Genomic DNA, 14,456 nt, shown 5'->3' with positions numbered 1-14,456 from the left:
TGACACCTGTATTGCATTAACCATGCCACCTCAGTGTGAAGCTTGTAAACTGCATTGTTATATTAACGTATTATACTGGAGAAAGATTACATTGTATTGGTGCCTGCTATGCTGGAGCATAGAACATGAATATTTATATATAGGTGGAATGAGGATTTCCATGGAAGAAATGTGCCAGCAATGTTTGCAGGGGTATTTCGTAAGGGGGGTCACTGGGGTTTGTTTTTGACGCTCCTTCTCTGTGTGTCTGGGGTAAATGGGGACAGAGAGGGGGACTCAGGAAGCTACACATGCTGAGATGGTGCAGGCAGTCAGCTACCCAGGCTCAGCTCTTCCCGCCCACTGCTCTGGCTCTTCAAGCGGCTGCATCGTTCCCTCTTCTCCATCCCAGCTCCTGGAAGCCCTTTAAAATAATAATAATAAAGTGCAATAGCCTGTTATCACCCACCATCCTCCCTTTTGCACGTCGACCCCCTTTATTGCATTAGTCCTGGGGGCCAAGCGAGCCAGGGAGAGCAAAGCAGAATATTTATGGAAGATTTTAACAAATTTAAATAAATAAATATATATATAGGGATATATAAGGGGCTCTCCCCTCCCCTGCCTTGCAGGGGAAGAGCAGTCTGCCGCGATGCTTTCCTTCTCTCCATTGCTGAGGCAATATTTTTTTTTTAGGGGGATTTATTTTGATTAATTATTTAGAAAGGGATGTTTTGTTTTGTTTTTTCCTTTTGTCAAGAGGGAAAAGCTTTGTTGTATCAGTTTATACCTTGTTTTTTTTTATTTTTAAAATAAAGAATGTGAAAGAGATGGAATCTTTGCTATGGGAAGAGGATGTGATGCTGTAAGGTCTATCTTTTTTTTGTCTTAGACACATGTCGTCTTGATTATTGCTATGCAATATTTATATTTGCAAGGGCTGCATGTGCAGCTGGGTTTTTTTTGCATTTTTTTTTCATCTGTTTAGTGTCCAGTTGATATTTGGGGGGATCCATGGACTTTATACATGAATGGTTACCTGAAAGCAGTGAGGGAAAAGGGGTTTTATTTAATAATTTTGGGGAGGATCTGGGGGACACCTCTGTGCACCCCTCAATGTTCCTGTCTCAGAGGTGCAGTGGATGATGTGGATCAGGTAAGTATATTTGCTGTTTACATTCTCCTGATTTTAGCATGGTTGATCATTGCCTTTTGAAATGACATCATTGGTGCCATTTGAATATTCATGAAAGTGCATTGGCACCCAGAGTAACCCTTGCTTGGCCACGGCCCTGCCTGCACCAGAGAAGGTTGTCTGTATGTTTTTTTAATGCATGGCCTCAGTTTGTAAGCTGCATCAGAATTGCTTCATAAACGGTCTTGATCTAACAGTGTAAAGACAAGAATGTAGAGGTGTAGTTGGTGCATGGCTAACAGTATTTAGGAATCAGAGCATGGCTTACTCCATAATATTGCTTGCATGGAATTTGACAGCCCGGTCAAAAATCTGGTGTCTTGAAGCATGTCCTCTGGCAAGTGCCATACACGATGGGTTTCTTGGCTTACAATTCGAGAAGCAACATTTAACCATCCTGCATCGTTTAAAAAAGATTTCCCAGCCTGCTTTGCGGACGCTTGCGTATGCTTTGCCTGCTTATTTTTGCACTCGAGAGCTGCTTGTATTATCGGTCGCTGACAACTGTCAAAAATAGAGTTGGAAATCAGTGCTTTCTTCCTGCGCTTTAACTTAATATGGTGCATGTTGCTTTTTTCATATTGCTGTACAAGAATGCACATCTGTAAGAAACGGGAAGTACAGTAGCAAGCCAGACTTGGGGTGTTCCCCCCAGGGATTAGCAAATTATGCAAATGAAAAAAATGGGTGTTTCACGCAAGAGTAATTGAAAAAAGCAAAAAAAAAGCAAAAGCATTGTGATGTGGAAATTTGTGCTGTGGGTTTTCCAGAACAGATTTAATGAAATAGGTGACAGCAGTACAACTTAAGAAGACAAAAATGAAAGAGGCAGATTCGACTGCCTGGTCTCCTGGTTGCTCCTGCGCTGGGATGTTTAGCTGAGGTCTATCGATTATATCGCCCGCACTATTGCTGTAGTTTTTGATGGCATTGTGCTGTGGATTAGGTTGACATCTCCTAAACAAACAGCGACAAAAAGCCAGACAAGCTTAGCTTGGGGAACCTGAAGGCAACGCGTAGACCTAAAAGAGGGGTCGTTTGGGTCCTGCCAACAATAAAAAGGAATCATTTTGTAGCACTCAGGGAGAAAAAAAAAGCTGGGAGGGAAGAGATTGCATGAGAGTGTGTAGATGTTTTATCATGAAGGTACTTGCAGACGTAGCTGAGAGAGTAGTTGAACCAGTTCTGTATTGTTTATTGTTTAAAAGCCCTCCGGTTTGTGTTATATAGGAATCTAAAGCCTGGGAGAATTAGTTTTCTATATCAGACGTCCACATGCCACCTTATAGGCTTCCAGTGAACTTGCCCTCGGTTGTATGCGCACTTGCAAAAATGTTATACCTGCACAAGCATCTGACCACCCCCCCATATCGTAATTCTCAATAGTCCCCCCTTTTTTTTCCCGGCTGTTCAGAATAAGCATTTAGAAACTGAAACCCAGCCCCAATTAGGCCTTATCTATGATATAATCGCTGAAAGAGCATTTCTTTACCTCCGAAAATGCAAAGAGGCCCTAAAAAAAAAAAAAAAAGTGCATCCCTCTCAAGTCACTGTCACCCAGTACAGATTTATCTCTTAACTATTGCGCCAATAATTAGCAAACTTTGACATTTTAATTTAAGCGCGTTAAATGATTACAGTGCCTAAAAATGCAACAGGGAACCGCAATTAATATTAGCTCGGTGACATGCATTTCCCCCCCCCACCTCCCGATCTGCCGATTTCATACTGAGTTTAATATGCGTTATGTCAGGTTATGGAGAAATTACTTTTTTTTTTGCGTGCCGGTTGCACTTCGTAGTTTAATGAAAAAAAAAAAGAAGCTTGTGGTACCTGTGGTCCTAGCTCTCGGCTGCAATTAAAAAGCATCTTTTAATTTGCAATCTCTTTATTGAATATGGAATCGCACTTCACTCGCTTCCCTCCCCTGGCTGGTTTGTATAAATTACATAATCCTGGCTTTACGATTTCATCAGCTCCAAGTCTGTTTTTTTTTTCTATATTAGAGATATCGTCTTCTCCCAAGAGAGAACAGGCAGTGTGAAATTCTTGCAGCAGCAGACAGCAAATGTTTCCTTTCTGCCTCTAAATCAAAAACTTTTTTGCTGCACCAAAGTGAAACTGTTATATTTTTGAAAGCCCATAGGAAGAGCACTTTAAAGGCAGCCCCCCCGGCCAATTTTACTCAAAAAGGCTGAAATAGCCTTTAAATTAGATCGAAAGCGTGGATTAATGGCGCCGACCCTTTCATTGCCGACAGGTAGCGCCCCACAGGAAAACGCCTGTGGTTAAAAACAGGAAGAAACGTGACATCTACCTATGACCAAAAATTTACGCGGAGATTAAAATTTCTGCGACCCCCTTTTTTTTTTTAATTCTCAAGGTTTGGTTTGAAACGCCAGTTCACACATCATCCCCACTTCACACACCATCCCCACTTCACATATGAGTTTATCAAGCGGTCAGAGACACACCGCTGCATACATAACTTCTGTTCACCTTTACAGTCAACTCTAGATTTATTTTCTTTTGCATATATTTCCCCAAATTGTGCAAATTTTTCAAGTAAGATGGTCCTTAAAAAAAAAAAAAAGCACAAGTTTGGAAAGTTCATTTCTTCTGATGAATGAATTGAATGGATTATACAGTGGGAAACGGATGAAGTGCTCTTAAGTAATAATAGGTTTTAAATGCAGTGCAGAGAGACAAAGATTGATCAGATGATAGCTAAGTGAAGGCATAGATGATTGCAGGACTTGATTGGCACAGGATGAGCCAGGTCTGTAGCGTTGGCACGTACACCCAAAATTCCCAGTGACTTTTTGTGTCTAATGCATATCTTTGGTTGCTTTTGCACCTAGTTTTTAAAATAAACTTTTTGTTTTTCCAAGACTCTTTCTATTTAATTTTTAAGCTGCACATTTCAATTGTGCCCTAAGGCATTAAAAAAAAAAAAACCTGACAAGCAATGACTACTAGGGGGAGCTCCGAGTCTATAAGATTTGGTGCTACTGGCTGTGAATCTGTCGTAGTGTTACTGTGAAAATGTGGAGATCAACATACAAGTCTGTTTACTGCTGCAGCATCTGAGGCACAAAGAGGACATTTATTTATGCAAATCATTTCCAGACGCACTTGCCTTTGATGGCTGGACCCTATACAGTTGCACCTTTCTGCGTCCCATATGCCACGGACCTATGGTGGGTTTATGCTGCCACTTTTTTTTTTAGGTCACCGTGCATTATTTTTTCACATCTGTTTCACAAATTGTGCCAATAAAATTAACTTATTTTCCTTTACAAGATAAATTGTTTTTGTTTAGATAACTTACTAACTCACCTTCACCCGATACAAAAGGCCCGTCTTATTGATTTGTCTTCTCAGAACACACTAAAGTTGCCTGCGATTTATTTTTTATGGCAAGAGGTTGTTTTGCAACCCCTTGCTTTAAAAGTCGATATTAGTAAGGTAGAGTGCCTCTTGCTGTAACACTTTTATGTTTATAGCTTGGTAGATCTTTGGTATTCCGAGCCAATGCATGGACTTGTTTTTGCTTTTTTGGGTGCCTTGAAGTAAGGTGGGGGAATTACCCTACAAGCTTTTATACCTTTCTGAAAGTGAAAATAATTAAGTCAGGTAAAAAAAAAAAAAAAGACCACCGTCTTCATCTCAGGTGAAGCGAGCCTCCAGCCTTAAATATAGAGTAGCAGAAATACATTTTGATGACTTCTGTAGTTCAGTGGAGGTTTGAATGAGGCCCTACAGACAGAACATGAATCTCTTGCGTATCCCTTGGAGAGGAGGAGTGATCTTGGAAGAGAAGGAATTATATTACATGTGCTAATTTAACTCATCACATTTAATTCTGCCGAGTTTGTAGCCTTCGCAAAACCACTCAACATTATAATAACCGTAATAGTGACGAAAAAGATCCAGGTGTGGAGCCCCACGTACTTCAGACCTGTCTGCCATTTTGCGCGTTCAGCGCTGACTCATCGGCAGCCTAAGGGTTAAAAACGAGAGTTGCTTCCTACTGCAGCTGTAGCTTGCTTTGCACATTTGGGGTGTAAGCAGTGTGGTTAGACCCCCCATGCTAGTCGCACACTCAAACCGTGTTTGCTTATAATGACGGACGCCACCGATGCAAACTTCCGATCGAAATTTGTTTTCCCTTATCCCCGCAGTCGATGATACTGCATTTGATGAAATAGCAACTAGAGAACAGTGCTTTTTTTTTTTTCCCTTGTCTTTGCATAATGCAAGCCGAATCCTAAAGTCTCTCTTCGCAATTTGCATTGGCTGGCTCTGTGTATTTATAGTTTCAATAAATGCTTTTCAATAAAGTATATTTATATTTTCAATAAACCTGTGTGCTGTAGCACTGGTCCCAAACTGTGAGACAGCCTTTTAACACGCTTCCCCATTCACGCTAAATTATAAGCTCTCAGCACCAGCTAAAATATGCGTATTTTTAAAAGTCTGTTTATTGGCACGCCAGCTTTCTGATCAGCCGATTCTGAAAGCAAATTTTAGTGTGATTTTGTTTCGCCATATCTTGAAAAAAAAAAAAACAAACTGCATCACGATGTAGAAGTTTTAGGTTATTTCTGCCCTTTTTGGCACTTACCGTTTAAGATATTTTATGTAATGGGTTTTAGTCCATCAACACTTTGGATCCTCATTGGCCCTTTTGGACAAGGCCAACTCGCTACCAAAATGCAAAAAAAGATTTGTTTATCATTTATATTATTTTTTCAAACGATGATGCTAAAGAACAAATTAATACTGTAAGATTTTGTTCCCAAACTAAACAAAAACAGATAAAACAAATATATGAAATCATTATACTCTCAAGTTTGTTTCAAAACAGTGATGACCTGAACTTCATATTTCAATTGATCACTTTGCTCTAATTTTGGCAGTTTAAATGCTAAAACACTATCGATTTATTCAGCCACAAGATTGGTGCCGTACATCAGGCTACAGAGTTCTGTATAAAAAACAATATTTTGCTTCTTTTCGGTTCTCGAGTTTTTTTTTTAATGTTGATGTGTCCGTAACTTGCGTCAATTTTCTTTTTTATGCATTCTAATTTGCATGTAGTACTGGCACATTCAAATTGCTTGTATACCTTGCTTTTCTAGTGAAGTACATTTTGTGTAGTTTATTAGAGATTTACAAATGATGATAGAGAATCAGCATAATTGTGCACAGCAATATGCACAAGAAAAAAAAAATCTGCACAACTTAATACTTAAGATTTATTAGGTTTTACTTTATCCTCTTAATTGGCTAAGTGGCATGCCATATATTGCTCTCTGTAATCTGTGACAAACCATTTAGATACTGAAATGGTCAAGTATATAATATTTATCTGGAAAAAAAAAGAAATAGATTGACTTTATTTAACACTGCCTGCTTCATGGTCGGTCTGGATATAACTGTTTAGTATTGTTGATTTTAGAATATCCTTAAATATAGCAATTGCAGCATTTTATTTGTTGGATATAGCTGTTTGAAAGTCTTCCAGAGTTCCAAAATGTCTAAGCTTTGTGATGTTCTATAATTTTCTAGCATCTTCTACTATCAGAATATATTGTAGAGGTTTGAGGTTAATGAAAAGGGCAAAATTTTTACATTTTTAGCAGTACTTAGATAATGTCCAGATGATAAAGCAGCATGACAAAGTTATTTTACAAATAAAATTAGCTCTCATTAAGCTGCCATTCAACTTTTTCATGAGCATTTTACACTTTATGTAACAGAATCTCTTGATACAATAGGGGTATCAAACCGAGTGTATCCATGAAGGATGTTTGAGAGCCTATTAATAGAATGCATGCATGTTTGTTGGGTAGAGGGGGGCGGTCTGGCAGGCGTTTTCATAAGCAGAGAATGAAAAAGGGTCTGAACACTGATCAGATATTAAAGAATTATCTGTTACAGTTCTGCAGATGGCTGATGACTTGCACAGCTACCTGCAGAAGAAAATGCGCCTTTGCATAGATAGTCTGGCCCCGTAGCTTCGTAATTGATTGAGTCAAACGATGTTTTGCACAGAACTTGGCACTCGTTGCAACGGGCGTGCTGAAATAGACTTGCAGTAAGATCCTAAATATAATCCAATTTAGATGACTGGTAAGATAGCAGCAGATATTCAGAGGTTATGACTAAACTAAATGGAAAACACTAAGTGGACCCCTTGGCCTTAGATCAGCTGTCAGTTCTATCGTCCTATAAATCTGTATGAGTGATATTTATTTTGTTTTTTGGGTATTTTTTGGGGGAAGGTTTTAAAGCCAATTAATTTAAAACAATTGATTTTAGTTGATTGGCATTTTCTTCTGTGTTTAACTCCTTCGTACCGACCTGTGACCAATAAGCGTAATATTGAGTTGTGACTTGGAAAGCTAGAGGGTGGAGTCACTGATTTATGAAGCGTCTTTACATTCCGGAATTGTATGAACGGAAATATATACAGGGATAAAATATAGAAGCATTGCTTCAGTGATTTTCCCGTGAGCCAGCAACGAAGGAAAAGTAGGCACAGCAATGGGCTATTCTAATACGGCGGCGCAGTCATGATGCTGTATTAAGTGCAAAAGTCTATGAGGAAGCCAGTTAGGATTCATTTTTAAGAAACATGAGCACAGTAAAAAGGAATCTGATTATTTGCTATAGGTTACTTTCTGTGCCCATTATCATTGGTTCCCTATTACATACATTTCTATATGCAAGCATAGAACAGTATGCAAGTCTGGTACAATATTGTAGCAGAAGAAGGTTGCGTTGATGAGTTGAGGTGGGAGATTTATCAATCGGTCTATGCATTTGGCATATCTGAAGGGAATGAAATTGAAATCTTTCAAGACCACCTGGGCCTATCAAATGTGTTTCCCAATTCTTCACAACGAGATCCGCTTGCCTTGAAGGCTTGTAGTTTTAACCTCTTCAACCAACCAGTCAAAGATGTCCCTTCAGCTCTGCCTTCTGCGGCTTATGTGAATGACATATTGATAATTATTTTGTTGAGAAAGTTTTCGGTTGAAGTTGCCCACATTGCACCCTGAATGGTTAACGGCCTCAGATAAATTGGCTGTTATTGTTGAGCAGGAGTTAAGTGTATTTATGAGGTGTGGACATGTCCTGCTTGGGGAGTTCACTGACAGGGATACTAGGCAGGGACAGAAGCTGAACCCGCATCTTGTTCTTTAATAAAACTGTAATTGAAGGAATTTAGTTAACATCAGACGAAATAGAGCCAGAAGGGAAAATAATTAGTAAACGCTCAATAAAAACGTGACATTTTGACTTCGGTGAGCTGCGAATTACGGGCCTACAAAGTCCCTTATCCAAGAATGTGTTTGTGACTAGCACCTCGAAGCGAGGAATATGTGCTCTGGATGAATGGTATTCGTGTTCGTTATCGTTACAGTTTACCATGTGTGTGCGTGCCCAGTCCTCCGTGATAGCTTCCTTCTGTCGGCCATCTTATGAACGTCCACACCTATACGTTAACTCTACTCTGTTGCCCATCTTGCTGTGGCCTGGTGTTGGCCAAGTAAAAGTCCGACCATTAGGTACAAAAAAAGATTTGCGTACTTTTTGGACAGTTTTGGAAAGAGATTGCAGATTGAAGGTTGTAAATCAACCTGTTTGGAAACTAAATTCTTATTCTTATTATTTTATTTTTTTACTTATTTTTCAGTATTTTCATTAGGCCCCAGTTCTGTATAATATTGTTAGCATTTGGCTAACAATAAAGGCAAAATAAATAATTAAATTGACACACATAGGAAAAAAAAAATCGTATTTTTAAAAAATATTTGTGTAGTTTCACATAATGAAGATATTTCACATAATCGTCAGGTTGTCAGATCAACAAAAAAAAATTTTTTTTCCACAGTTCTTAGTTTTTTGCTTGCGGTTAATTACAACCCTGAGTAATCGCACACCTGATAAATTTTTTTTTGTCCAAAGGAGATGCTTTTTTTTTTGCATTTGATATATCGATGACTGAAGCGATAAAATCGTTTCCCCCCCCCCCCCTTTTTTATTGTAGTTATTTATATTTGTTTCTACGTGGTTCTCAAGCATGGAGAACTTACGGTGGTGGTGGCGGGGAGATACATTACAAGTAAATAATCCTTGTGAGAGCGCACAGGTAGAATCTCAAGTGTTATGTATTGCCAAGGGCATGCTGTATCTCCTATGGTGTTTTGAGGGGGAGGTGGGTTACAGAACCAGCAGCTATTAAGAGACATCTATTCCTTTCGTCTGCTTGTTTATGCCATCGATAGCTTTAACGCAGATGTCCTCAGGCGAGCTTTATGGGGGGAAAAAAATGGTTGCCTGTTGAAATGGATTTGTATGTGGACAGGTTCAATTATCTGCAAACTCGAGGTTGAACATGGTCAGAGCATTTTATTTTTAACCTGTCAAGAATTTTTAACGCTGCAAAAATAATGCACTCTTAACTCGAAGTAGGCACATTTGTTTGTATTTATTTATTTTTGCAGTAAAGACACAGATTAGATGGAATACATTTTGGTTCCTTTTAGTTGCTACATTTGGCCTTTGTAATATGCTAGATTTTTTTTTCTTTTTTTAAATTATGCATTAGGGTTTTTATTTTGTTTTTACTTTATTGTACCGCTAAAATTGTACAGCACCTGTAGTCATCTTTGTAAATAATACTGTAGCATAGCTAAACCCTAAAACAAAAATGTCATATATTGCAGCTTTCCAGTCTTTAGGTGAGGCAGATGCATTATTTTTTTTCTTTATTTCCACCTGTTAATTTTGCAGATGCTGTCCCTGGGTGACTTCGCTCACTCCGCCACTGTATCTAAGGAGGGAGCCTTGGATGCTACCCATGCTGCATTACATGCGGGGGTGGCTGGATTAGGATTGGTAGTTTTGGGAAGGAAGATAACATTGTGTTTGCTGTCTGTCCAAGGGATGCCTTGTGACAAGGACATGGCATTTCTGGCAAGATCAACAGGCATTCTCTTAAAAAAAAAAGTCTAGAAAAAAGTAAAACCAATGCAGCCACCACCTGTAAGGAATTGTAGGTTTCAATAAATGAAATGTTGGTTCTTGGGTTTAGATATCCTTTAAGTATCTTTTTTTCCCTTAATGCTTGTGCAGCTGCCCGCTGTTCAGAAGCTGTTTTCTGCTCTGGTTGAATTTAATGGACTGCCGCAATTGTGTAAAACATTATTTTGTCAAGTTTATACTACTCTAAACAGTCACTGACCATAGCGGCAACAGTGGCCAAATATTAACATTTGCCTTAGGGCCCAATGATACTTCAAGAGCTTGTGCAGGTACAATGGAACACAATGGGTAGTGAAGGCTTCTTGTGGAGTTTCACTGCATTGTCTTACAGTGATATACATTGTGTTAGAAAGGTGGAGGTATTCTTCATGTGTGATAGGTAATATTGCCATGCTTGTCAGTAAGTCTTTCTTATATTTTCCGTATGCTTCATTGCAGCCGGACAGCATCATGTCGAAGCGGTAATCCCAGATGAGGACGACGGCCTACCCATCCTGGAGGCGGGGACGCTCACCCTGTCCGGCAACGACCCCGACTTGTTAACATGCGGACAGTGTCAAATGAATTTCCCGCTGGGAGACATTTTGGTTTTTATAGAGCACAAGAAGAAGCAGTGCGGAGTCCCGAGCGGAGGCTGCTATGAAAAGAACCTGGATAAAAGTAGTCCACCGCACTCATCTCGCTCCGAGCTCAGGAAAGTGGCAGAGCCAGTGGAAATCGGTATCCAAGTCACACCCGATGAGGATGACCGTCTTCTCACACCTACGAAAGGAATTTGCCCGAAGCAGGAGAACGTTGCAGGTAAGTGATCTTTCTTGTCTGTGACATCATCTTGCGACATGTTCTAAAGCAGGAAGGGCAACCCATGTCCTTTTGGGAACTACAAGACCCAGAAGGTTGTTAGTGGTAATTACTGGGAATGGCGGTCGTCTAGTTAGCTAGCACTAACTGCACTAAAGATCCACATACAGTAAACTTTGTTCTCAAGTACAAAATACGTTTTGAGCGACTGAAAAAAAGAAATCAAAAAGTTCCTTGCAATGGAAGACTGTTTATACTCATTCCTGAAATCTTCTGTCTCTTGAAGAGCTACTACCACCCATAGAATCCTCCCATCTAACACATATCTGGGCATGTCAGATGCCTGGTCCCCGCACTGCTTGCTTGGTTTAATCCACAGGCACTATGTCAGTATAGGATACAGTAGCGACATGGAGTAGGGGCTGGCTCACTGAACTACAGCATGCAGCAGGGGGCAAAGAAATACAATCCTCACAGGAGTGCCAGATAGAAAGATCTTTGGGCAGCTGTAGCTCTCAAACAGAGATAGCAGGGAGGGGTGGCAGGACAGGCGAATATAAAACAGCCTTCTATCATAGGGAACTTTTTATTTTATGGTTTTAAAGTCACTTTAAAGGGGGCAGAAAAACATATAACATGTGAAGGTTTTTTTATACAACCAAATCACACCAACAAACACAGAAGATCAGCTGAAGTATTTAAAATAATTGCTAATATGATCATATCGGTCCATTATTATCATATCGAATTTAGATAGCGCCAACAGATTGTTAACACTTTACAAAATAAAGGGAGAAAGTACAGTTACAATACAATTCAGTACGGGAAGGTTAGGTGGGCCCTGCTCATGAGAGCTTACAATCTATCTATCGTTTTATGAATGACATAAGGAATTCATGTATGAGGGAATCTTTCCTTCTAGGGTTCAGCATCGTAGGATAAGTATCAAGTGATTCCTTTGTTCGTGGTCAATGTTAAATTGTCTATTCCTTTTCTTACTCACAGAATATGTGAAAATAATACCTGCCTTCAGTCTGTTCTTATACTGAAACAGAGGGAGAAAATAGTCCTCTAATGGTGGAATTAATGTGCAGTGATAGTATAGCCATTGTTGTTGTCAGCCATGCAGGCCAAAAGCTGCACATATCGCATATGATCTTTGCCCATTCAAGATTTGGTCGGCCAACTTGTTGAGCTGTCGAGCACATTAGAATCTGTTTGGCCACTATCAATATACTACTATATCCACATAGACCCTTGCACATTGAGATTGTGCAGTCTGATTGTAACATGCATAGACAGCTTTTAAGTTTAGATATTAAGATGGCTTCACCCATTGGATTTACAAGTTGTTTGCTGGAGCTGCAGCATGTAGCATACACCAAGTGCAGTGGCAAAATTATAGACCATCTGTAGCCATTACTGTGGGTTGTCATGCTTGCAGAAACCTGTCTAAAGCTAGCCAAGTGTGCTACGATTAGACTGCAAGACCCAACTGAAGCTTGAACTTCGGGTGTCCAATTTGAGACTGATTTATGTACACATACAGGTCACGTTTTGGCAGTCTGTTCTGAGCAATTGCACTGAACTTTTAGATTGCACTGCTAACAAATGAAACGTTGCACTATGACCAATATACACACTGGTGCTGTCATTGTACAGCTGTATTCGGCTCTTTCATCCTTATTTTGTATCAGACCGGATTGGGTGGGAAAATGATTGTCTCAAATTCTAGCTCCAAGTAACAGATATAGTCTAAAAGGACCTTTCTTGACCATCAGTTGGACAGAAATCCTGGGAGCTAGGTCACTAATGACCTTTTCAAATAAGCATCACCTATCTTTTGGATTTTTTTAAAATATTAAATCAACTCCGTTGCCTTTCTAAAGAATGAACCCGACAAGACTTTTGCAGAGCTGCAACCTCCTGCAGTATCTTTAGCATACAACTCTTCCTTGATTAGGTAACCTGCATCCTCCTAGCGTGGCTGTTCCATCTGACAGCCCTACGTCACTACAGTACACAGTACTGACGTAGGCACCAGCAGAAGAACCCACAACACTTGGTCCCTTGGGGGAACCAATTGTTAGATGCAGAACATTCTTTTGTGGCTGTAGCTCTTCAACAGAGCGAAGATCGGTGTCGCATATGGTGGCACATGTGAGTATTATCTGTTTTCATTTACAGGAACCTTTTTTGGTGTGTCTTTTTAGTAAGCAACAGGGATACTTGCTTTTTAGCTCTTGCTTGTTGGCTTCCTTCTAAAGTCAAATTTTATTTGTTATTCCATGTTTATGCCTCGTTCAGTATGGTGTTGTAGAATGAGTGTGCTCCCATGCCCGTTACCATAACGCACAGCGCTACTCGTTGCTTGCTATGGTGTGATGTAGACCCATTCATTCTGGCATTGCATTCATTCTGAATAGCACCCCAAGTCACCTTGCGGGTGGATCTAACTGAATTGCATTGAAGTGTGCTGACAAAAAAGGTGCATGTTCGATTTCCCAGCCTTGTGGTGCATTACCAACCCATTCCCTTTGAGCGGCTTAATGCAGAGTGCATTACATGCTGCGCTTGCCAGCGGTTAGGCGCACACTGGGCCTCAATCTTTTATTAAAGTGAACCTGTCTCAAGGACAAAGACCACCATTTCTGGCCTTTCGTTATCGAATACATTCTGATCAATTACTGAATCAGCCATGGTTCAGCAGCACATTGGTCAATTTGCAAACGATCACGACCAATTGCTTAGTGCCTTATGTGCTGCATTGGATAAAAATCCACAGAGCTCACTGCCATTGCATGGTCTAGAGGTGGACAGGCGGGTCTCCTATTACTGACATTATCGGTGGAAGAGCTGCCTGTTTCATTCACACAATGGCAGATCAGTCTGCAGTAAGGGTGGCAGCGTTGCCAGTGTCTTTCTCTACATCGTAGCTGGTGGCTGCTGACCTCTCCTCTTCTACATCACATGTAATAAGCGCCATTTGAACAAGTAATTAATCAGCAGATTAAAGCCTCCGTATCTGCGCCACTATCGCGCGAACTTGCAGCTTTCATCTGGCTGGCAGGGAAATACTTTCACTACCTTATGAGCCTGAAGTTGCATTGATTTGCATGTTAGAAGTCTGGGGATTAGAGTTAATCCTAAATCTATTTATACTGAAGCCCGTGTGAAGGAGAGTTCCTTTTTCCATTTTCCTCGAAAGCGAACCTGCCATCCCTTTTACCCGTGTCGAAGAAATGGCGTATCCTAAGAGAGTGGCAGTCACTGGAGCCTGACTCCGGCACATATACAGTTTATGAGACCTGAGGAGGAAGACTTAAAATAGTTTCCTGCTAAGTTATTAGTGACAGAAGTGTTTGTAATGTTGGGATCTCAGGATTCTAACTGTCTGTGTGTAGCGGAGCGAGCGGGGGGG

General features: G+C 40.2%; 1 protein-coding gene across 3 annotated transcripts in view; it reads left to right on the top strand.

The window, feature by feature from the left end:
• The window catches only part of BCL11B (B-cell CLL/lymphoma 11B), a 108,429-nt gene that overhangs the window by 2,074 nt on the left and 91,899 nt on the right, over positions 1 to 14,456 (top strand). For all 3 annotated transcript variants that reach the window (XM_018556264.1, XM_018556263.1, XM_018556262.1), the window contains exon 2: positions 10,673 to 11,035. In XM_018556264.1, coding sequence (XP_018411766.1) covers positions 10,673 to 11,035 — 363 coding nt within the window. The remainder of the gene's footprint in view (positions 1 to 10,672; positions 11,036 to 14,456) is intronic.

Source organism: Nanorana parkeri, unplaced genomic scaffold, assembly GCF_000935625.1.
Source record: "Nanorana parkeri isolate BGI_ZX_2015 unplaced genomic scaffold, ASM93562v1 scaffold230, whole genome shotgun sequence".
NCBI classification, from domain to species: domain Eukaryota; kingdom Metazoa; phylum Chordata; class Amphibia; order Anura; family Dicroglossidae; genus Nanorana; species Nanorana parkeri.
Note: the sequence above shows the minus strand (reverse complement) of the source record. Positions and strands in the feature narration are given on the sequence as shown.